At 40.5% G+C, this 25,979-nt stretch overlaps 1 protein-coding gene across 4 annotated transcripts in view; it reads left to right on the plus strand.

Annotated features, from left to right (window-relative positions):
* Positions 1-25,979, plus strand: part of PHACTR2 (phosphatase and actin regulator 2) — a 150,725-nt gene that overhangs the window by 19,214 nt on the left and 105,532 nt on the right. The window contains exon 1 of one of the 4 annotated variants that reach the window (XM_026121226.2): positions 9,971-10,078. The exons of the other annotated variants lie outside the window; for them this stretch is intronic. Within the exon in view, the coding sequence (XP_025977011.1) occupies positions 10,066-10,078 (13 nt within the window). The 5' untranslated portion in view covers positions 9,971-10,065. Of the gene's footprint in view, positions 1-9,970; positions 10,079-25,979 lie in introns of those variants that run through there. 4 annotated transcript variants of the gene reach the window in all.

Genomic DNA, 25,979 nt, shown 5'->3' on the forward strand with positions numbered 1-25,979 from the left:
ATAGACAGATGGAAGGAAAGAAATATCAAAACACATCTTGTACTGTATATTTGCCTCCTTTTTGAACTTTTTTGCAATCTTGTATGCTGTTTCAGTTAGGAGGAGAAATTGATATTAAAGGGAGGATTTTTTTTTTTTTTTTGATTTATTTGTATGTTTGTGCACCACGTTCTGTTTCCCTGAAGACAGCAGGAGTCAAACAACAGGACACAGTTTCATTGCTCACAGCTCAAAGTCTTTTCCAGCTAGCGCTTGGTGCAGAAGCTCTCCTTAGATTTTTCTTGGGGCAACATTTCCAGAGTTTCCTTGGCTTCATTATTGCCTTCTCTATCAAATTCTCTGGTCTTTCTGCCCTTCTTTCCCAGACATGTATGCCTCTGAGCAAAGTACCGTTTGCTCCCAGGCTTTTGGAACAGATTTATAGCATGTTTTGGGGTTCATCATGACATACGTCTCAGCAGTGGATGTTCTCATATTGCATTAACAGTATTTTGCCCTCTGCCTCTGTGCTGGAGCATTTTTACAGTTTCAGCTGAGAATAAAAAAGTCCCAGCTGCTGAATTATCAGCATTGTTTGCTGAAATGACTGTGAAGTTTCATTTTACTTCTGTTATATTGACCAAACTGTGATTTAATAAAGTGCTGCCTATGGCGACACAAGTGCATCCTGAGCTGGAAAATATTTGCCTTGTCTCTTCTTTCAGCAAAAGCAAATTCTCTCTAATGCATATTTCCCCAACACCTGCATATGGCAAATCTCCAGCTTACCATTTGTCTGATGTGCTTTGCTGATATCAGTTTGGTTCTTTATTTGTCATACACATTTTGCAGTAAGTTCTATCAAACATATTCATTATCAAATCAACATAGAAATAACTGATGAGATTAACTGGCCACTTTCATGGCAAATATATTTTTGTAAAAATTACAATATACCAGTTCTTTCATTCCCTTGGGATGCTTTTGAACATCTGTTTTCATGCTGGCTTTAGAAAATCATTGAGCTGTACGAGGTACAGTGATCCTCTGTGTGGTACCCTAAAGCAATGAGGGCAATATTTTGTCAGAATTCAGAGAGAACATAGTCATATGACTAATGAGAATATTGAGAGTTAGACTGCACATAAACCAACGGACAGTCAATTCACCACACTTTCTGCACTTGCGAAGTGAGGTCAGCCTCTGACTGGGTGCAAGTATGAAGCATCTCAAATTGGTAGTATCTGGAGCTGTGATTCTGGTCTAGATGTATTGCTAGAGTAGGTTGATCAAGCATAGGAATTTCTGTTTCCTAAATATCTCCATTTGAATCAGGAAACAGCAGGTGAAGTAGATAAAGGGAAAAAAAATCAGTGTTTTGTTACAGGGGTTTCTGCTGATACTACGTAGACTGACAGACTTGGGCACGCTGGGCTTGCTTCATTGCTGTACAGCTCATTCAACTTGGCTTCCTGCCCTTGAAGTATAAAAGTAATCCTTGCAATTTTATGGAAATTCATGGGCTGAAGTAATAGTAATACTGGACTTGAACAGGCAAGACAAATCCATCAGACCTCGCACAGATACCCATTGCTCATGCAGATACTGCAACCCAGACTTTATATGGGTAAAGCGAATCCCTTCTATGTGGAAAAGAAATTGAAAGTAAGTGAGGACCCAGTCCCAGGTCAGTAATATAGGAAGTAAATATACAAAGATATGGGGTTTTTTAAAACTTCTTGGGGAAAACACACTCAAGTGTCCTTTACTGGGTTTTAGCTAGGTCCTTCTGTCATTCCCTTGTTTCCAAATATTGCAGAATATCTGGCAGCACATAGGAGTGTTCCTGTATTTAATAGTAACTTCTGGCTGATGTATTTCACTTTTTTAATGTGCAGCAGAGAGTATAGAAGCCAACCCAGTGCAAGCGATGGGATAAGTAGCTGGACTGTAGGGAAAGGGATGATAACGTAAGAAGCTTGGGTTATTACTGTGTTTAGTGCACCTTGTCAAGTGTCTCCTCCTGTTGTTTTTAATTTGATGTTTGCTCAGCTTTCTGACTCAGGAATAAAGTTATAAAATACTAACTTCCAAAGAGTCAGTCAAGTTTGTCTGGAAAATTGTACAGTGCATAATGTACAATGCATAGCTTCACACTAACTGTTGCTCATGCATTCATCAGTTTTCAGATGCTGGAGAATTTCTTTTTCTCTCCCAGTACTTGTTCAATCATTTTCCTGAGGATGGCATTTGACATTTAAGCAGTAATTATCTAGCAATTGTTTGCCCAAATCTTACTCCAACAGTGAGAGAAGGAGTAGGACAAATGCCAATACATAACTCAAATGAACTTCTCTATTTCATTGCTTAAGTCTTTCTTCATGTATTTTTACTCATACTAGTTAAAAAAAACCTCATATACCTTGCCTCTCCCCTATCCTTAACACAAGCCTGACTGCATGTTTCATGTCCAAAGATGAAGTCCTGGTCCCACTAAAGTGGAAGTTCTGCTGTCAGCTTCACTGTGAGTGGGATTTCACCTCAGACCCTTGGACCAGAATATATTGTCTGTCTTCCGTTTTCCTTTACTGAATCATCTGTTAGCAGATTTTAGGCGGAAACAGAAACAGATCTACATTAATGCCTGTTAGTAAGGTTAAATACCCTCTCTTTTTGTTCTACTTAAGATTATGAGAGAGAAACCTGCAGAACAGGCAAGGGGAAAGGTGGTAGGCAAAATGCATGACTGTGGTCCCAAGATAAGGAACAGGGTAAAATGCGTTGTAAATCTATGATATTCAATCACTAAAGCATGATAAAACAGTCTGGTATTTCATTTCCGCAAGAATAATGAAGATTGGACTTTTTACATAGTTTCATAGCATTAATGCTAGAGGGGGTTATTAGTTCTGGCTTGTGCAATATGGGCCCTTAAATTGCTGTCATCTACCTTTCTGTTGATCTCAGTAATTTATGCTTTATTGGTCCTGTTTGGAAAGGCATCCAGCATTGATCTGATGACTTCCAGAGATAGAAAATTCACTGATGGTCTTGGTAGCTTCATCACCTTTGTTGTCAAAATAGATGCTTGTTTTCATTTGAACCTGCCTATTCTCAGCTTGCAGCCATTGTTTCTTATTATAACTTTCTCTGCCAGATTAACGGGCCTACTAATACTTGATGCTTTGTCCCTTATGACTCAAAATGTGTGTTAATTTTCTGTACTGCAATAGAAAGCTGAAGTATTTCATGTTCATATTTGCCATCTTCATCTATCAAATACTGAGAGTGAAGTGTTACTGCACCAGACACAATATGACAGAGCCAGAGACAACAGATCCAAAGCTGGCTGTTATATCTAGAGCTTCATTTTTGCCTCTTTATATAAAATCCGTCCAAATACAAATATTTGTCTTTAGCCAAATCATGATGGTTTCTGAAAATTCAAAGGTGTTCATAGATTTTCAAAGTCAGAGCATTTTACAAACAGCCATTATAGTTGTCCAATCCATGGAGAGCCTGCAGTCCATAAAAAGGGTATTGAGTCTGGGGTTCTATTTCGCATCGTACATGGTGATACAAATTTTCTATTCCTTGCTATGATTGGATAGCACTGAGGATTATATCAATGCATCACTCCCCAGTCACACTCAAAAGTCTTATTTTGCCCTGATTTGCCTTATTTCCTGTGCCTGATCTAGTCTGACACTATGGATAGTAAGGCCATGCTCTGAAGTGAGCTTTTGGTTTGAGCTAATCTCTGTTTCCATAGGAATTTTAACATGCTCCAATGCACTTTTTTGTCATATTTAATAGGAGAAAGGAGAAACGTTATTTCAGTGTGCTTGACAGCATTCAGCATTCACTTATGTGAGCAATATGTTATGTTAATGGATGAGCACCAGTGCTCGCAATCGTAAATGACTGTCTAGGTCCTGTGTTTTTTCTTGTAGAGTACTTACCCAGTTTTGTATGACAAAGAGGAAAGTATCCCTTCTGCGCTTTCCCAGATCATATCCCTAAACTCTCGGTAGCCATTTGCTTTTTCAAGTCGTTTCCAAATTTGGTAGAGCGTGAAAAAACAGAAGGATGCATTTTGTTTCTGCGAGTAAAACGCTGCAAAATTCTGGGGAAGACAGGCAGCAGTTTCGGAGCCATGCATCTTCCTCTGTTCCAGCCCTGCTCGCATTAGTGTGTGAAGGGCTTTGAGACTCTAGCTTTCTGAAACAGAAGGACATGAAGCGTTAATTGCAGTACAATTTGTGTGTGTATGTGTGTTTGTGAGAGAGAGAGAGGGAGACAAGGGAGGAAGTGTAAGTGGTACAGAAGTAATGGCTGTCTACTCCGAGAGAGAGGGAGAGGGTAGATGAGTCTGAGATTCTGGCGTTTTTACCAGCATGTCAATTAAACCTTACTCAGGGTAGATTTAATTGTACTCTGAGGGCAGCCAGCCTGCCAGCAGCCTGCAACCACTCTGAGTTGGTTGAAATGACACAGTAGCAAAAATGCCAGAAGCCATCAGATGACTTGGTTTGGAGTCTGTCATTGCCAGCTGTGCAGCTGTATTTGCAGTAACTTGAGTAGATTCTTTTATGTATTTTTACTTTTCGTCACATCAGGGCATGGCATAAGTCAACTGCACCCTGATCCAAAAAGTGCTCCACAGACTTCCACAGCTAGGTATGCAGCTGGGCATGTGCAAAGCTGCCCAATTCCATAGCAGGACCAGTGGAAAAACAGAGAAAAGCATGTGCTTCCTCCTCCAGAAGTCTGAGTAACTTGTACATTACAAATAGCTGTTATCACTGGACAAACAAAAGTGAATACACACCACACTTCTTTCCAGATATGACTTTATTAGAAGTAGTGATTCAGAATTAAGTTAAACTTACTTAAATAATCCAGCATGTAAAGATATTCTTCTCCATTGCTTTTATCTCCTGCTGAGCACCCTTCTTCATGATATGTCTTTGCTGACCTCTCTGCAAGTCTCTCTTCCCTTCCTGCTACCTCTGTGCCTCCTTTCATGCAGCCTTTTCCCTCTTTCCTCACTATCTTCAAACATATGCCAAGCCCCTTCCTGCTCCCTCTGAAAGCCCATCTGTGCTGTGAAACTTCCCACCTACAAAGACCACACATTGCTGTCTGGATCCCGTTCTCTTCTTGTTTTCTATCAGTTTAAATCTGTTGATTTCAGTGATGCTGCTTCTCCCCTTGCAGCTTGAGAAAAGAATCAGAAGCTCCCTAGCTGGCCCTGCTGTTCAGTGCAAAGATCTTCCTAGGGAAAAAAAGGGTCCTGTTGTTTGCTTAGCAACACTAAGCATCTTAGGCTGTATCCTAATATATTTTCACGTTAAATTGTAGCTTTTCCCCAGGCAAAGAGCATCCTTGTTAGTGTCCTGCTTTGGAGCTCCTCTGCCCCGGGGAGGTGAGTGAAAGGCTCTCAGCAAAACCTGCTTCCTTCCCTCGCTGCTGCCTGCAATGCTGGGAGCTCTTCCTGAGGCTTAAGGAAGGCACCACTTAGAGATTTGATTCAGCCATGCACCAAACACTCAGCCCTGACCCAATGCAATGTATACCATGTGTTGCAGCCTAGAGAGGCTTCCCAGTTTGCCTAACATTTTTCAATAATGTGCTGGAGGAGAAGTGGGTTTCATATACCTACAAGGCCTCAATAATGTGAGTCTAATAACTGTATTTATAGACCTGTTACTATTCAAGGATTTGGTGTGCTTTATAAAGCATCCTTTTGCAATAAGTGGCAGTCTTCATGTTATGGACTGAAAAATTGGGATTTGTCTGTAGCACAGTCCAGATCTGTTGCTTGCTGTTCCTGTGCCTTCAAAGTGTCCTTCCTCCTCTTACCTGTGGAATCACCCCACTGTTGGCAAAGAGAAGAGGGGTACTTTGCAGAATGAAATGTCTTTTGGAGGGCTACAAATCCCTTGTAGTCTAAATGGTTGATGCCCAGGCATTTGGTGGATACTTTTGCATGAAGCTATATATTTAGAGTGTTGGGGTTGACTGTAAAAATCCACAGCATCTAAAAACAAGTACAGCTTCTCCCAGAGACACCTGTGTGATGATTTCTGTGTGGGAAGAAACAGACACAGTGAAAGTGAAGCAAAATGTTTTACCCGAAACAGCATCTTACAGAATCAGATCCTTTACAGTGACAGATTTGCACCAAGCCAAGCCAAATTTTACATTTTCTAAATGTATTCTTAGGCTTATTTGTCATGATTGGAAACACCACCGCTAAAGCTGTACATTGATTCTGTGGGTTTGTCAACTCGAAGTGGTTTTGATGGCTGGGCGCTGAGGTATTTGTTTATCCTGCTTTCTCCACATACTTTCTGAGTTCTTAAGCCTATGTGCCTCTTAGCTGGGCAGACTGCTGTCTCTCTAAGTCCTCATTGATTTTCCTGGGAGTGAAATGTCATTACTGCAGCAGGCTGTGTACATCAGGTACATTGAAGAACAGGTTCATTAGGGCTTTATGTCTTTAGCTGTGCTTCTAATGTACTTCATAATGCTTTCTTTTGTCAGAGGTGGCACTGATTATCCAAGTTAGCCGTTTCATCAGCTCCTAAGACTGTACTGCTGGGCCTTCAGTGTGCTGGTCCTCACACAACTTAGGTGTGGGAGTGAGCATGAAAGGCAAATTTTGTGTACGAGGTCAGGTGTTCGAGGAACTTGCCCAAGATTATTCAGGATGTCTGTAGCTGAGTAAGAAATTGAACCAAGGTCTTAAGCACCTATGACTGAAATGCACTATGATCCAGGACCACCTCACAGCCAGAAAAAACTGTGATATAGGTTGATGGAGTATGAGATTTTGGGAAGAAGGCCAGAGACCTTGGGAGCTGTGCGGACCTGATCATCTCACTCTTTACCCAAAAGTGCCCTGAAATGGACTGAGGTATTTTGATATCATGCAACTGTGGATTATGATGGGGTTGTTCTGTACTCATAAACTGGATGAGTTTATGCCTGGAGTATGTGTTTACTTAGCTTATAAATAACAATTGCAGCTTGCTGTTCAATCCCACCTAATATCTGTATCTTTCTTTTGCCTGTGTGCAGAGACAGGAAGACACTGCTTTGATCCTGTAAAAATTGCATCTGATCATACATATTTGTTAAGTCCTCTGTAATAATCTAATTACTTGCAAGAAAAATTGAGTCATATATTTCATAAAGTTTTCTTTTTTTGGAAAGTTCCAAAAAAGTGAGATATGTTCTGTTGAAACAGAAGAGATTTAGGTCGCATATGATATTAAGTTTCCATTTATAGTTAGCTTTCGAGAGTTAATAAATGGTTACTTGTCACACAGCCCTGATAGAGCATCCAAACCCGATGCTTATCAAGCTGTTGTAGTTGGGACTTCCCACACTCCAGTTAGCACTTTATAATCTTGATCCTCAGCTGACCTGAGGCTGTGACTATATCTGGATCGTCAGGATGAGGCCTGGGTACACATTCTCATCTTCCAGGGCTTCTTTGGAAGGAAACCTGTGACTTTGGGCAGGAGGGAGCTGTGGTGTAGGCCTCCAGTAGGTCTCCTCATCTGATTGGGGGACCAGCACTGTGAGGAACACCATGAAGCCCACCTGCAGTTGGGGTTCAGCCATAGTACACACACTGGGACCTGCCTGTCACACAGAAATAGTCCCAGTCTAGAGCTCTGCATTTACCTGAGGTCTAAGTAGGTGCCACTTTGCATCCTTCCTTGGGCTCTTTGGCACAGGCTTTTGCCCACCTATATCCCAAGCCACAAGGGCTAGTGCTGGTTTTCCATAGTGTGGCTGCACCATTGCCTGGTGCTCCAGCCTTGCAGACAGCTCACCTTTTCCAGTCCAGTGAACTTTGAAGCAAAGAGATTGGATTCAAAACTAATCCTCCTTAGCTTTCAGCAGCACAGAACATTTGCATACCTGCTAGGCTATTAGATGCATACATGCCCTTCTGTCCTGCTTGGATCTCACCACCATTCCTCAGTGGTCCTGGGGGTAAGTTAGACTCCTGCAGGTTTTGTGGCTGTGGGGAGCCCCTTCTCCAAACCAGGGACTCTCCTCCTCCTATGCAAACCACTTGCTTTACCCTTGGTGAGTTGTTCAACAGTTAAACAACAGCATTCTGGTGTAGAGGCACATTTTCATTGAGATGTGTAAGCTCTGGGGTCCCCCAAGAGCCCCAGCTTTCTCTCTTATTCTCGAGAATTGACCACTCTGCAGCAGCCACCTCCATCAGAGGACTTAGAGGAAACTGCTGTCATCTCTCAGGTGGCCATCTATCTTAATGCCTCCAGTTCACTGCTCCTATGCAACCAGATTTCATACGATGCACATAAACCAGTTACCTAAATTGTCACATTAATCAATTGTCATTAACTGATACAACACCCAGCAGGTGAATAAGCTGCTTATTGGTCATTTTTAACCCCTGGTACTGGTGTGGTTGTAGCTATCTATAGCACATACTAGTGCAACGTGCTTATGATAGCTCCTATTTTTTATAAGGTCTTTATAAGCCATTTATAAATAGAAGCTTAATATGAAGTGTGACAGATTTCTAATCTTTCGTGTCTCCTTAGCCCTCCAAGTGCTTCCTTTCTGTAATACAGAATATATCCAGTATGCCCTAAATACTCTCCATTCTTGCTGATGACTTTAGCTCTTAGCCATTGATTCTCTCCCTTTCCTAATCAGTGTAAATAGATCAGTGCTGCAATTGTCTTTTTATTTAAAATTTTAAAAGGACAAATAAGATCAAAGGTGCAGTGAAGGGGTGAAAAATGGGAGGTGTTTTTTGTTGCTCATACGATGCTCTGGGGCTGAAGGGGACTCATGTCGATATAACACAGACTAAAATTTTGTATTTTTTTTCCATTACAATAAAGTGAGTAGCTGAGTCAATTACTTAAAACCAGGAGAAAATAGCAGGAAAATGTTGTGTGGCGTTTACATAGTGTCAGTACTTTGTGACATTCTGATTCTTCAATGAACTTTAGCAAAGGCGGTGTGTGGAGCAGTCTCCCTTTTAACACTGGGCCAACACCTTGGTACAAAACACTTTGTTCAGGGTTACACAGAAAATCAGTGACAGAGTGGGACTAGAACCCAAATGTCCCAATTCCCACCATGGACTGCTTCTGTTCACCTGCTGCTGCCAGAAGAGAGATTTTTCTATTCTATTTCATCATTTATAAGGAGAAAACTCTGGAAGTGCAGAGAAGGGAAGTATTTAGAATTTCATTTTATTTTTGTTTGTTTGTTTGTAGCTATGAAAAAAAAACCTGTGCATCAGAGACTTGGGTGGTATTAAAAGTTTAAAAGAAATATTTGTTCATCTCAGCATATGTCATTCAAATTTTGTTGAGTTTAATGCTGCCACATCCAGTGTGTTTTTGAAGCCGTTTAGTTACTGTTCACCCTTTCCTTACATTTAGCTGTGAATGATATAATAATGCATGTCTCAAGACAATTAATATATTGACATACATTTGCAGATGAGCAAGTCTACTGTGTTTCTTGTAAACTATAGGGAACATCAGGTACAGAATTTGTAGGATTTAAAGCACAGCTAAGGCTAATGGCTGCAAATTTTAATCTAACAACACTTTCTCAGTCATAGATTCCTTCTCCTTTTTTTTCTTAAAACTTTGCTGTTGCATCATTGATATACCATACCCCTTAGCTTTGTTACATATCCCTTTTTTATTTTTATTCCCGCTCTTTAAACATATCCTCATTAGTGTTTCTTTACTTTTCAGCAATGTATATTCAATATTATAGGCTCAGAGTTCTTTCATTTTCTCCCCAAAGAGGTAAAACCCTGGGGGATTTAAGTATCTGCTTGATAGGCTCACACAATCTTAATCAGCCTATAATGGAGCTAATGGCTGTTTGTCATCCTTGGAGATATAAATTTCCTGGTGATGTCTACTGCAGTCAGTGCATGAAGTATGCTCTGACTGCCAGCAAGGTCTAATAATCAGAAGGGCAGCTGGCTTCATTAGAGAGAGGGAGACTGCACCGGCTGCTTTTCTGGGGAACTCTGCTCCTGAAAACTGAGAGGGGAAAATGGATAACGCTAGTAAGTGAAATAAAACAGACCTTTGTTCTTAGTGGAGCTACGGGGCTTGTTTGTATCCTGTCTCACTTGCTGCAGGAGAGCGCTTTTTTAGCCTTTGTGCCTTCTTCTATTTAAATATCCTTTATTGAATCAAATTTCTATGTCTAGAATTTGGCACACTTAAGTTTTTAACCCTTTAATAGTCAGGCATTTTCATTTTAAGTTTGTTTCCTGGAAATGTGAACCTAAACTGTAATGTAAGCTCTGTCTTTTTAATGTTTTCAATGTTATTTCAGAATCTATATGCAGGAAATGTGGAAGGAAAGGAAAATGCATACACTTAAGTAGGAAAATATCTTTCACAGATTGCAATAGGTGTGTATAGATAACTAATAAAGCTTACCAAAAGTAGATAATACATATTTTGTATCTTTATTGTTTTAAGATGTTTCTATTTTATATATATAATACTTTGCTCTCTTATGTTTAGAATACAAAATATTGAATATACTTGCACTTTTGATTTTTCTCTTTGATGTTCCAACTTAAAATCATGCATTTTCATGCTAAATAATGCACTTCATGGTTTCTAAGGATGTGCACACAATACTAACATTGCATATTTGATTAAACGGATTATTTGCCTTTCCCTTTTGGATTACCTTATTTCACTGAGCAGAGCAAAACCAGAGCTTTCTGTGATGGATATTTTGCATGTTGCTTTGCCTGCTATAAAACTTGAACATGCCAATATCTCACTGATTTATTGGTACCAGTACAATACACAGTGGGATACAGAATTTGCAGTGGATTCAGTGCCTTTTCAAAAGTGTTCACATCATCAGGTTTGTCTAATATTGAACTTAAAAGTGATGTTCACCTCTACAGTGAGTGGAAAAAATTATTCTACAGTAGATTTCAAAGATTATACTGTGAGCGTAGAAGGGTTTTTTTTTTTTTTTTTTTTTTTTTTAATGAAGTTTTGTTATGGGGCTTTTTTTAGTGAAAGCAAAACTCTTGTTCATGTCTGCTAAGCTGTCCAGGTCAGTCTCATCTCAAGTGTATTGCTGTTGACTTCTGTGACAAAATGATTAAAGAGTCTTGCTGCTCTTATTTCTATAAAGTCCATGATGAAAAAAAAGTTTTCCCAGGAATTAAAATGTTGGTATCATGGAGGATTATATTGCCAGGACCTGTGAGCTTAAAAGCTGCCATGGGCCAAGTATACTGTCCATTTTTGTGAAATGTAAGATTAGAAATATTCTTTGCTTTTGGTACTCTGGCTAGCTTTTAAGTAGACCTAATATAATAAACGATAGTGACATGTGTTCGCCATTCCATGACTAGGCAGAAATTTCCAGTCAGAGTGAAAGGATTCCTTTTTTCTGGTCCAGACTGCCTGTAGGCAAGAGATACTGTGACACAGAACTGCTAATTCCTCCAGGTTTTAAACTCTCCAACATCAACAATTAATACTATTGAAGTCTTGACAGAGCTATCGCTTTTATCCAGCTACAAGAATCTGTTCTGAAATGAGTCACATTTATTTTAAAGGCCATTTTTTTTTGGGGGGGGGGGGAAGAGAAGGAAGCTAGTGACTGAAAACCGTAGAAACAGATTTTCCTGTATATACATTTTTTTTGCCTTAGGAAGGTTCTAGTTTCCTCGTTATCCGGGAAAAAAAAAAAAAAAGGAAGTTAAAATAAGTAAGGCTTTGCTGCCTGCACAACTTTACCAACAACTTTCAAAGCATCTTATAACATCAATTCATTGTATAACTCTAGAGGGTTTTTTCATGCAGAAACAGTGATTGGTACTTTGCATCTTATTTAAAAATCTATTTTTATATTGTTAAAATAATCCCTTTGGAAGGAGAATTAAAAATTAGTTACCTCCCCCTCCCCTCCAACAACAACAACTAATTGAATTAAACGTTAGCAAACCACCACCATAAAGGGCAGGGCCATGCTCTGGCATCCAGTGGGGTTCCTAGCAAGCTTCTGGCAGCTGCTGCCAGGCTGACCTGAACCCTGGCGATCTTCAGTCACCTACAACATGGACACGGTCCCTTCTCCAGGGAGCTTTTCCAAGAGTCTAGCTGCTTCCATATTTTCAGCATTATGGGGAATATATCCATTTCCAAAGAGTTTGCAGGGAGCTAGGTAACCAGGCCCAGATCCGCAGATGTATTTTTAGGCACCTCACTTCTATTAAGGCACCTGATTCTTAATTAAAATCCAATGGAGCTGGGTGCCAATGTGCGAGTTCTGCAGTTGGATACCTTTGTAGATGTGGCCCATGCCCTCAGACTTTTATGGGGATTTGAATGCATCTTTGAAAACCTACTCGGTGTCATCTGGGCACTTCTGACAGTCAGTGATAAAACAGAAAGGACCAGGATATTTGCAACAATAAAACTGACTGCCTAATTAATTTGTTCTCTGGTAGTTCATCAATTGAAATGTAAACATGGTAATGTATACAAACTGGATACCTGCCTAAATTCTTCCTAAAGAGATGCTATTTCTGGCAGCCGAGAACTGCAGAGTCGTAGCACAGCTGCTAGTTTTAACCACTGAGTGTTAGAAATAACAATTTGGTTATCAGTGTCAGTGAATCAGGCCTTTGTTATTAAATTCATCATTCTGCCAGGGAGACTTTCACAGTTAGACCATGGATAATTGTTGGGCAAAACTCCATCCTTTGCTCTGCATAACAGAAATGTATCTCTGTAAATCATCAATCATATTCTATGTCATCATTAAAGTAATTTTCTGGCCCAAACTATTAAAAATAATAATAATAATAATAATACTGCTAATAGCTCAGCTGTATGCACCCTTTAGCTGTTTTGGTCCATGCCATTTTGTGCTTTTGAGAAACAATGTTTTCATTTAAAAAAAAAAGTCCTTTCATTTGAACATTAGATTGCTTATATTTTTAATCTGTGCCATTAAGACAGCTCTGCGTAATTGTTGTCTCATGTGTTCTTTTAAAAGCCTTTCCTGGAATAACAATAAAATATTCATCAAACTGTGTATGGCGTGTCAGGACAGTTCTAGTAGCATTTGTTACCTATTTTGGCAACAGTTGTTTCTATCAGAAGGGTGGCAGGTATTCAGCTGTGAGAGGTCTGAAACCAGGCTACAAGTACACTCAGCAGTCCCCATCCTGCCTCCACCAGCAAATCCCAGGCTCTGGCTTTGCTACACACATCTGCTTCAGTCCAGTCTGAAGACGGCACTGATATAAGAAAACACAGCTCAAAAAATAAAGAAAGGCTGGGAATAACTCGTCAGAAAGAGCATAAAAGCAGCAAGAAGCTGGTGGTGGCAGGAAGGGAGAAGCTACGGAAACAGACTTGCTCTCAAGTGATGGGGGTTTTTTTTGAATTTCCTTTATGGACGAGGGAGCTCAGCCTCCTCTGGCCAGCTGTGCCTGTCCCGGCAGGCAGTCATTCACCTTAAGGTGGACAAGTCTCACAAACGCCCGTGTAACCCCTCCCCACACTTAGCCGAGGTGCCAAGACCTGGAGGATGGGGTTCGCATGGGGCGGGGGGCGGGGGAACGGCACTACAGTGAGACACCGTGTGTGCGGTGCATTCAACACTATTATTAAACAAAACTGGGAGGCCTTGTTTCATGTTTCCTAGGGATTTACGTGACTTCTTTGCACTTGGAATATTATTTTAGCACTAATGAGCTAGCTGTGGTTAATTGTTACCCTACATTAAGTTGATTCCATAGCTGTGGCTGCAGGCTATGCCTGCCAGTAAATAATCTGTTGTAAAGGGACTGAAGTCTGGTGTATTGGATATCCTATCTTTGAGGAATATCTGATAGCACATCCGGCTTCATATTTGACCAGTAGTGAAACTTAAAGTTTATCCGTAGAAGAAAGACTATTTAATCTGAGGTCTGAAATGTTACGGGATGGGCAAATGCCAGGTGTCAATCTAGTCTTTCTCTGCATGCCATCCCTTGCATCACAGGAAGGTTAAGAGACACAGGAGCTGTTTGCTGACTGTAATTCCCTTGCTTTTGAAGTAATTGGTCATTTTTATTTTCAGTAAGTCAATGTGACTTATTTTGCAACCTTGAAGACTGCTGGGACTGAATTCTGGTTAAGGATTTCACCTTGCCCATACCTTGTAATCTGCTACCTGAATTTGAGGCACACAGTGCACATCTTATCTTAATAAAACATAAGGTAGAAATACATGCAGGTAGTTATAGCAGCAAGCTGGGAGCAACCTGGTTTTCTCATCAACCCACTAGGTTCATAAACTTTCAATGTGGCCTGGCTTATCTCTGTGCAGAATTAGGCTAATTGACAACCTCACAGTGTGTTGTAAGGTTCCCTTGTTGTCTGTGAAGGGCTCTGAAGTCCTTTGGCCATCTAAGGCTTGAGCCTGGCTGAATCGTTCCTATCTGTTCCTATTGATTTGGAATCCTATTGAAACAAAATCACTTGCAATGGAGACAGTGGCAGCCAGGTTTGCCAGCTCTTGAGACACTATGACAACTCCAAACCCCAGCAGCAAAATCACTCATGTGTCCTGCCAGCAGCTTCTGTTTCGATCTGCAGTAGTACTTTGCCCAAAAGACTTGTGCATGCATTTCTGTTCTCCCCTCCCCCCCCCCCCCCCCCCCCCCCCCGGCCACTGCCTTTTTTCCCCCCAACAGAGTAAAGATGATTTCAGGAAGGTCAACAGCATCTCCTTTCTCTCCATCCTGCTCTTATATACCAGTTCACTCGCTGTCCTTTAAAATGTGGTTGTCAATGATGCCATGTTGATTGTTATTGGCATCATATGCAGTTTTCTATGAACAACAGAACAGACTGCACCTGGACAATAAAATGCAAAGCAACGATCGACTCTTTCATATTACACTGGCTGTATATTTTTATTTGTCTCATGCTGTTTGCACTCATGGCCTCAGCTGAAGCAGATGCCATAGTGTGTCACAGGTCACTGCCCACTAGGAAATTGCATTTCTTCTTGTTGTAATTTTAGAATAATACTCATGGCTTATGCCCCTTTACCCAGAAGCTGGAACAGGATGTTTTTGAAGCCATGCTCTTGCAAAATGTTTCTGTGAGGATTAAGCTTCCTTGTGATGTTGCTGCTTCCATGATCTTTCCAAGTGTGTAGACGTGTAACTGGAATAACTGTACAGTAATTTGCAGTAGAAGTAAACAAATGCTATGGAGGACTAAAATGGTGGTGCATCTTCCAATGTAGTGGCAGTCTACACTCCCTATTTAAAATGGTTCTTGGGTAACTTTGTAGCTAGAAATGCTATGGTTGCACTGTGCTGACACAAGCTCATCCTATTTTAAACAACTGTTCCAGTCTCTGCAGTGCTTCTTATAAAGAAGCTCTGTCAACTGTGGCTGGTGTGGGAGGATGGTATAATACAGATTGTATTTTCTAAAAAGTTCTGATTCTGTTTTCTGACCAAAACTAATAAGCATCATGCCATCAGGTGCTGCATCTGTACATTTTATTTTCATCTACTGGCTGTGTGTTTTTTCGGCAAAATGTCCTTAGACCACTGCTCTGAGCTCTGAATCATTACTGCCACCTATAGTGAAGAGCTAAGTGTTGCGTATGCAAGCAGAAATCCCACCCTGACATGTGTTGGCTCCTCATGTGCTTCTAGCAACCACCAGCCCTTTGTTGCAGGAGCCAACCATTTGAGCAGCACAAGTTTGCTATCAAAAGGAAGAAAGCTGGTATTACCAGTGTCACTGGCTCAAATCCTTCTGAGAAAAGCAGCCTGCATTCCAGATAGAAGCTCGTGTAGGTTGAAACCAGTATAAAAGTATTATCTCCAAGGACCTTCTGCACTTTGTGGTAGCAGTAGCAAGATTTCTTATAAGGAAGGGAGTAGAGGTACAAAAGCCAGCATGAATGATGTTTACTGTTAGCTGCTTTTGTCCCATAGGAGACAAACTTGACCCAAACTTGTCAGCAATGGGATATCTGAGTTGCTAGGAAATGAGTCAAATGATAGACTTGATTGCAGAATTAGGTCCCTTGCCACATCTGATTTTTAAGTAAGGCAAAGGAGAAGCTAAACTCTCTGGGGCCAAATATTTGCTTACTCTTAGTTTGTTTAGCACTAATATTCCTGTAACACCACTACCAAAAATGATTGCATTTGTTTATTTCCTGATTTATTATATACTAAAATACCTCTAAGCCTTTTTCTGTATAGTAATGGAGGATATTTCATAATCACAGAGGATGATGGGAGACAATTGCAGAAATATTCTCTTCTTCTAAGACTTGACCTGTGCTAAGAGCGGCCTTGCACAATGCAATTCAAACACAGATATGACAGCAGCTGGTATTTCCACAGGAAACAAAAGTTGTAATTGATTCGTCCTGGCTCCAGCTCCTGCTGACTCACAAGTCCCTTCTGTCTGTCTCACTGGCACTTGTGTTGCTCCAAAAAGTGAGGGGCATTTGGTTATGGAGGCTTATATGCAAACCATGTGAAGAGATGAATTGAAAATATGGCTATCTCAAGCCAGCAGAAGGTGCATGTTGCTGGAAGGTCAGCCTATGGTTGTTGAGACCACAGCCCAACAACACTTTGCTTTGCTGAGCCATGGCCTTACTGTCAAGAGAAATTGTTTGCTCACATTGAAAGCCTACAGAATTCTTCTATGTGTATTGCAAAAATGTGTTTTAGATATCTAGCATGTAGATTTTAGCTAATTTGTTTGTAGCTTTAGTTGCTATATGTCTCCTTTTTCTTCTCTCTTCTCTATTTCTGTTTTTGTTATTTAATATTATTAAAATAACTGACATGATGCATTAGTCTTTTAATTTCAAGTGAAATTTGGCAACTACCAGTGGTGGGATAAGGTTTAATTGCTTTTGGCATTTTAAAAAGAAATGCAAATGACAAAGATATTAAACTGACAAATTATGACAGCTCACATAATTTTTCAATGGATTTTTTCCATGCATTTTTAATATCCAGAATAGTCAGCCTTAATACTACCGTATTTACAATAAATCATTATTCTAATGGAGTCATTCTGCTTTGTCAGGCAATATACAAACAGCAGTTTTGAATAACGAATCTGAAAACTGTTTAACATTAATCCTGTGATACGAACTTATAAATGCTAGACAATTTAAAATTGGGGCCAACATGCTGCCCTTAAACTGAGATATTAAGAAATAATTAGAGCACAGTAAGGGCAGGTTGCCAAATGTAACTTTTAAATTCCCTAGTTTGTATCACTTAGCTCTGTGTTCTGTAAGGCATAAACATGCATTCCCTACACAACGGTGTAAGAGTTTGAATGGTGCCTGCAAGAGGTAAAAAGAGCTGTTTATTTTGGGGATTTATGCCTTCAAGAGGTGTAAAACAGCACAGAATTTAGGAGAAAGGATGATTTGGGGGTTAAAAAATAGGATGGGGAATCAATGGAAAAGTCCACCTTTCCTTCTTTTCCTACAGACCTTAGCTATGATTTTTTTTCTCCTTCAGCAGGCCACTAAGGCTATGTCTGCACTTTGTAATCATTGCTGTGTCAAAATGCCCTAAGCTAGCTCTAAGCAAGTTGGCATGTTTATACAATATAGTGCCTCTTGCATGGCATACATTAAACTGAACCTGTAAGCAGTGTAGTCACATCAGCACAGTGCTGATTAGCTGTGCTGGGTCAGATGCAATGCAGTGTCTTGCTGACACATCTGTATTGCTTCCAGTTCGAGACATAGCTCTTTTAGTTTTAGCTTGGTTATCTTTGCACACTGTTATGTTAATCAACACAGACAACCCTTGATAGCCCAATGCTGCAAAACTCTAGACATGCCATCCAAGCTGATGAATTACCTGTCTCTTATTGGGAAAGTGTTGAAGGTTGCACAGTGCCTCATGATGGTAATTTGGTAATTTACATGGTTAAGTAGCCTCTTATTTATAATATAGGAATAATACCTACATGTGGGAGGTTCTGAGGCCAAATTAATTTTGAAGGAGTCTTCCAGTGCAGATTTTGAGGTGCATCAAGGTGAACAACTTACTTTGCAACATCTGAACATGATGCACATTATATTATTTTACTGCCCTCTGGTTCAAAATAATGTAGCATGTTGTAAAGTTTGTTGTTTTAGTTCTCGATGTTGTTTGTTTGACATGCATATTACAGGAGGTGAAATAGTTGTACAGATAGCTCTTCATTTTCACAAAAATATCTGTCACCTTTGCAAAACTTTCTGTCTGAATCTGTGAGATTCTTTATGTGTATTGTTTAATGTATATTCTCATGTATATTCTTTAATACTGTAGTTCAGGAAACTTGCCTTCAAAATAGAGTGGGCAGGCATAATATTAGCAAAGTAAACATACTGCATGGCACCATTTAGAGTCTAATTTAATAACACTCAAGGCAAAAGAATAGCTGGTGTTCTTTTCCATCTTCCCACCTCAAAATGTACATTTGTCCCAGGGAGCAAAATGAAAGAGGGTGGTGGAGTCCCCTTCCTCTTTCAGGTGTTAGCCTGTGTCTGTCTGTCCTTCTGCATCAGAGGTGAAAATACTATAAGCCCCTTGAGTGAGGGGGCAGTTTGTAAGGCTACTGTTTAAAAGCAATTTTCCAAAATATCCAAAGTAGTGTTTTTCTGTCATGTTAGTAATGCTGTGTATACATCCATGAAGTCTGCTTCTCTCTGCAGTCCTATTACCTGTTGTGACTGAGAAATAACCATTGACCACGTGGCATAATGGCTTGCTAATTCAGTGAAATGAAAAGCTTGACTGATGTAAAGGTTTCACTGAGATAAGTTTCCTCATCACTGCTTGGAGTCACAACTAGATTGATTTCTTTTTTTTTCTTTTTCTTTTTAATTTAAATGTAAAAGCTTGATGGCAAATATCAGCTTTTCTCATCTGTTAGTGCAGAGGGTTCCCAAGTGATAAAGCTCATGCACCTCTTCTGGGCGCAGATGGGTTGTGCAGCCATTTCAGAGGATTACCCTAGGAGTGAACATCAGGTGAAAGCAGAAGTTAGCATCATTCCTGTGATCAGTGTTTACCCCTGTTCTGGTGGCATCTCTGCCTCTTGTCCAGGATCTCCTTTTTCTTTGCCTTTAAGCTTTTTTCCCAGCCCAACAAATGGTGTCTCTAGTAGTAGATCAGACTGCTAATGGAGAAGAAGGTTGTCACTGCTGTAAAAGGCAGCTGATACATGCTTACCTGAAAGAGCAACAAAATTAAATTCAGCACAGTGCGGATGGACCTGTGTGATCTCAGTCTCTCTTGTTCTCACCCTGTGGCAGACCATGTTTGCCTTTTGCTCTTTGCCTTTTTATAGCTTATCAGGAAGAATGTAAGGGCCCATAGGATGCAAAAAAAGATGTTTAGAAGAATCCACACAGTAAAACGTCTATTACCTGTTGCTATGTTGGATTGGCCCCAATAACTCCTGTGGTCCCCTCCACTTTCATGTTCCCATAATGGTCTGCAAGCTCAGTGTGAACCTGCATCACTGGGGCTTCTTGTTTTTTCTTGTTTTTTTTTCTCCTTACCCTTCCCCTCTGTCCATTTTCACAGTCACATTCCATTATGGGCAGAACAAAACAGGCAACCAAGTATTTTGAAAATAATAGTAGTTTAGAAATTGTAAAGCTTTCCCGTGGTTTTGCAGAGGGATTTGGTGTGCTTATCTTCTGCCCTTTCACTGGTTTTGCTATGCAGCATATGCTAAGGCTCCAGTTCAGCAGTTGATGCTATGAAAGTAAGTTGAAGGGCTCAAATCCAGTGTTTGCCTGTGTGCTGTCTTCTGAGTTGCTTCCATTATGGGTCATCCAGTGGCCTTTTCACACTACTTGGAAGGGGGACTGGGTGAAATCTTAACACCAAATCAATTAGTAACAACACAGAATAAACAAAGTTGGTTAAAGAATAATTAGCTGTTTCAAACTGTGTTTCTTTTCAGCTGAGAGTGAAGCGAAGACAGTTTTCATATACCTCATGATTTCTCCCTTACTGTAAATTTCTGCTTCATCAATTCAACACCTTCTTTCTCATACCAACCTCTTGCACAGTGTTGTATTCTAGTGAAGAGGTGGTTACACTTCTCTAGTATGTAAGGTATTAGAAAAAAGGCAGGTCAGAAAACAAGTTTCACCCTCATCAAAAGTTTCACAGCTCTTTTTGTCGTGGAGAAGAATTAAACTGAGCATTTCCAAAACTCTTTGGGAAAAGAGGGGATCAGTGAGGGAGGAAAGGAGACTTGAACTGGGGACTGCATTCCTCACGTGAGAGGCCTGACCTCCTGGAATAGATGGGTTTGATTTCTGAAGTATTATAATCGAGCAGCTGAGAGAGCTCTCAACTGCATTTTCATTTGGGACTGATAAGCTTACATGAGAATTTTCAGTTTCAGTGAGCCTGGAAATTGCCATTTAGCTTAAAATGGCCATAAGTGAAAGCTGGTCAAAATTGCTCAAGAGTGTTGATTCCTAAATTTAAAACAGGAATTAAGGAATTGGAAGAGACCCGCCTGATAGTTATCTCGGTTCTGTTACTGCAGACCTCCATGTCAGGAAATCGTTTCATAAACACTTTGATTTGCATCTTCAAGGTGGCCACCTTGCCTACTCTGACTAGCCTACGAAAAACTACTCAGGCATTCACTGCTTTGATGGCTAGAAACTTAAGTTACAGACTACACAGTGGTATTTTCATGAACAGCTCTTTTTTCTATCTGGTGTTAAACTTCTCCTCTCTCCACATGTACAGCAATTATATCCCTTCTCATCCATTTAGTCAGATAGGTGAAACAAATCAGATTCTTTTCAGTCTTCTTAGAAAAATGTCAACTCTCTGACCACATTGGCTAGGCCCTAGCACTCAGAAATTGAAGATTGTTTACAACGCATCTATTTACTGATACAAAAAGGACTTCCCATAACTGAGAAATAGCCTCTAAATCATCTTAGATTTTGCTGTGTCAGAGATGGCTAGTCCAAGATTTTACCACCTTTAGAAAGCATATCAGCACTTCTACTTTGCTCACAATTTTTTCCTCCCATTTTAGCAAACATTACATTAAATCAAATTCTGTAACATGTTCATTTATAGAACAAGCTGTTTCTTTGTAATATTTATACATGGATGCATCACATTCTTTATGCAGTTCAGGAGCTACTGCAAACACATGAGGGGCAAAAATGTTTCCCAATCAAAACAGTGCACTCTTCAGCTGATCATTGTGGGTGATATTCAGCTGCGGCGCAGAGCCTGTGGGAAGTGAGGGCACGTGCTCTGCTTATGGCCACTGCTCGAGATGGAGAAGTGGGCTACATAGACCTTTCCTGTACGTTTAGGAGGAACGCAGGTAGGGCAGAGAGGTCACAGCTTGTTACAAGATATTCAAGTATAGGGAGGACCCTGTCTCAAGTTTTGTCCTGGATCTAAGAAGACTGCGGTGGCTCATTTTAATGAAGCAGTAGGCAGGTTGGGTTTGGGGGGAAGCGCTGGGAGGGGATCATGCAAGGAGGGACTTTGTGTCCTTTGAATTTTTCACAGTGGCCAGTGGAGAGCTCTGAATGAGCGGTAGGCAGTCGGCCACATGAGCTGCCATTCACTCTGTAGCCCAGAGATAGGACTGGCAAGGCTTTGGAGCCTCTGTGGCCTGGAAGGGTAAGGAGTCACCTGTGCGCAGATTTGTTCCTTTTACAAGGATAACTGCACAATGCAAATCTTTTCTCTCCTTTGTGAGAGAGCTGTCTGTTTTTTAAGAAATGATTATGAATCTGTGTTACAACAATTTTTAAAAGGAGTAAACGAGGTACACTGGTAATCATTAGCTGGTGAGTCTGACATCAGTCCCAAGCAAAAATATCGAACAGATGATACAGGGAGTGAGCCAGAAAGAATGAAGAGATTGAATACCAATAATTCCAATTAACATGGGTTTGAGGAAAACAGGTCTGAGGAAATTATTTCATATATCTTTCTTGCTGTAATAGAAGGTATTTGGCTTGGTTCTGCTACGTAGACCCTAGAATGGTTCAAAATTAGTATGTTATGTATTGAATGGGTTATCAAATACCTAAACGCTACACTTCAAAACATAAATGTCTTTTGGGAATCATTGCTACCCATCTGGTGTGATTCAGGGGGCACCCCACAAGAACTGGTTCTTTGTTCCATGCTGTATAGTGCTACTAGTGACTAGAAAGAAAATCTGAAACTATTTTTGGGTGAGAAACCAATACGTTCAATATGAACAAATGAAAGGCTGTAGAATCAGGGGGAAATTAATTAGGTCATAATTACAGAATGGGAGGCTCTGTGTTGAGAAGCAGTGATTTTTGAAAGACACTTGCATAATAACAGCATTATGCTTTGAGTTCATGTTCAGCTGATTAGCTACAGCCCAGAGAGCTAATGCACTCCATAAATGTATCTGCAATATTGAAAGATATTATCTTACTCTGGTTTAAGCACTAGAGTGGCTGCTCCTGGAATGTTAGGTCATCTCTGGTGTTCCACATCTTTTTTGAAAATGACTAGAAAATCATGAAAATTTAGAGAGGGTTCAGGAAAGAACCTTGTAACTAAGTAACTTGGGTAACTGCAAGAGACTGACCAAAGCAAAGTTCTTATTACTCTGAACCTCTTCTGCACCTCACCTTAAAATCTCTCTGCACCTCTATACCTATAATGACTCCATGAAGGAAATTGGCTTAATAATATTTCTTACTGGAAAATATCAGTCTGGACCTCCTCATTTATGACTAAATATTACTTAGATTCATCTGTAGATGCACCTTGTTGGGAACCGTTATATATACATTGTGTAAATACTGGGCATGGGATGATTATGAATATATTTCAAATTAGAAAAAGCAAGATAGCTATTGACTACCATCAAGGAGAAGCAATATTGCACAAGTTAAAGCAGACAGACCACTAAAAAGGCTGGAAGTCAGAGGTCACAAGTATTAGAAAGCCTCTAGCAGGATGTTTCGTAATCAAAGCTCAAAATTCTTTCTTCCAGTTATAAGAAAGTCTGTATTTACAGTGGAGCTAGCTGAATCTGCCTTAATTACAGCCTGTCGGACACTGCAGTGTGGCAACACTCATACATACAAGTCTTGGCTACCTCCTCAGCATGAGAGAAGCTTGTTGAAATAATGCCCATTATACTGTTTTTCAGTGCGCATGTAGTTAAATGAAAGGTGGTCAGTTCTTTTTCATCATCATGGAGTCAGTGCCAGCCAGGGTTCAAGTGCAATACGTTAACTCACATTTCTTTCACATGATGAGTAATAGCAACAAGGGCCCACTTGGCTCATGGGGGAAGGCCAGAAGCAGTTAAATCATTTATCTTCACTTGCTCTGATAGAGGGCAGATTTGGGCGTTATTCCAGCATCTCTGAAATCAGGCAACATCCTCATTTTTCAATTTAGCTGTCAGTCTGACTTCGTAGTTGGAACTCATACCAAGCAGTAGTTAAAAATCACTTTGGTGGCTTGCCTATTAAGCAGTGTTCATTGGCAGAATCTGGCTGTTTAAGAGGCAAATTACTGGTGCTGCTCTCCATACGGCAAGGTACTACTTTCCAACGGTATCTCTTATTTTATGCAGATGTTATATTTTTTTCCTCTGCACTCTGGCTTCAGATACTTTTCTTAAATTTTATTTCTCCAAAGAACATCAAGAGGGGGCTGCATTTAAGCCCTATCCTTCAAGTTTATGATGACTTTCTTTGGGACACTTATGAGTCCAAAACCTTTTGGTACCCAGTGCCAGGAGAGGCATCCTTTGACAGGAAAGTGCTGGAGGCAGCAGAACAGGTTATGGTGATGGGGAAGGGTGTTGCCAGAGCATTCATCTGGGTTCTCTGCATTGCCTAAAATAATGAGCTATTCATTAGGCCCGAAACAGACTGTGTATAACAACACAGCCTACTGGTTAGGGCACTTTCCTGTCCCACTCCAGGACAGATAGGAGAAGCAGGAATTAACCCCTTCACGCAGAAAAGGATATTGAGTTGAGACTCCCCAAACTGTCCTGCACCTGCCAAAGCTCTTGTGTGGATGGATAAAAATGATTCCTTATGACTTAATGTGTCTTGTATGTGATTTGGGCTGTATGGGGAGCCCTGTGGATGTGGCAGGGGACAGAGGTGGTGGAACAGCTCAACTTACAGATGGCATCTGTAACAAGAAGGGTTATGGCAGGGCACCTCATGCCTCAGCACCGAGTTGAATAGACTTCTTTTGGGAATGGAGACCCCTATGAAAGAGGATAAATGTCATTATCCATAGGCTTTTTTTTCCCCCAAACATGCATTCTCCTGACAGCCCGATATCATGTGAACACACGCATGCTGTTCAAAAAGCAGTATCTTCAAGCCACAACTTTCACCCCTCTTTTAAAGGGATTGGGCACCATTTATCTAACAGGGTGTAAAGGTTAACAGAGCATTGCTGTGGCTCAGACAGCTGTGGAGGTACCTATAAGCAGAAGTTTAGATACCAAGGATATAAACTTCAATGCACAAGGAATTCTGATGCCTCTGTGTTTAGGCAGCAAAGAAGGAAGGGGTTGAGGACAGTGGGAGTGAGCTTTTGCAGATCTCACTGTATTTCTGTAAAAGGGAAATAATTTTGCTCACATGGCTATCCTGATATCCCCCTAGATTATGCCTTAGGAGATCTATTTGCTGGGTACTGTGAGGTACTCAAACATTGCCAGGATGAGGAGCCCTAGATCTGCTTTACACTTGTGGCTAGTGAGCTCCCATAGTTCACTTTGTTGCAGTTACATTATATATTCAGAAAAAACATGCTCCTAAACCTTGTTCTCTTCTGGCCCACAACAAATGGCACAGACTTTGAACATAATGGAAGTAGCCTGGCAGTTACTACCTACAGCATGTGCCTTCCTCTTATCAAAGGGAATAGGAGTCAAGAAGTCAGGTCTAAGTGCAGACTGTTGTTCTAACCATTTGTTTGCATTCAGAAACAATGCCCTATTGTTATGTTGTTTCCTGCAGATTATACTAATAACCGGTCGGTGGCGAAGCAGGAAAATGTGTTCAGGTTTCTTAGATTGAATTCCAATGTAATAAAATGGGTCAACTCTTTTAGGGGCAATGAAAAATGCAAGAGAAGGCAAATTGGATAAAATAGAGCCTGTATAAGTTTGCTGTAACTCTCAAAGCTTGAAAAGTTCCTGGAGGAAATAGATTTTACACTTAAGAACCCATGATACTTTATTTTCTTTCATCTTTTCTGTTTTAGTATTTGGCAATTATATACATTAAATTCTCCTCTACGAGGACATAGTCTAACACTGGTAGTAGAGCTTTCATAAAGGCTAGGCTACAAGCAAGGGATAGGATTTTCTGTGTATGTGCTGCATCCATACAGGGTATATGTATTTTCTCAACAACATTGTTTAGGAACATAATATGTAAAAAATCTAAAAATTATAGCCACAGAATACTTGAGCCTGCCTTGCTATGTGGAGAAGATTTGTCAGAATGTTTCTGATAGTAGTATGTCTGTCTAGGAAATGTCCTGTACAGTGGAATCCAGTTGGCTATTTTTGGCTGACAGGAATAGCTGGAGCTGCAAGAAAAGGAAGGTGTGAGCATTCAAGGTCGCTGTTGTAACCCAGAGCAGGCGCGTGCCACCTGCAGCTCGCCAAGGACACCTGAGAGCCGGAGGTGTCCAAGAGTGTGTGAGCTGATGTAAACGCTGAAGAAATGTCTCACCAGGGAAAATAGTGAGACTTAGAGCTTGTACGTGGCTACATCACTGCTCATGTTCTGAAGTATTAGTTATTTACTGCACCAGCATGTATGTGATATATTAGGTATAAAACTGAAATCACTGACATCCATCAATGTGACTTAAATGGAATAGCACC

This window comes from Dromaius novaehollandiae, chromosome 3 (assembly GCF_036370855.1).
Source record: "Dromaius novaehollandiae isolate bDroNov1 chromosome 3, bDroNov1.hap1, whole genome shotgun sequence".
NCBI classification, from domain to species: domain Eukaryota; kingdom Metazoa; phylum Chordata; class Aves; order Casuariiformes; family Dromaiidae; genus Dromaius; species Dromaius novaehollandiae.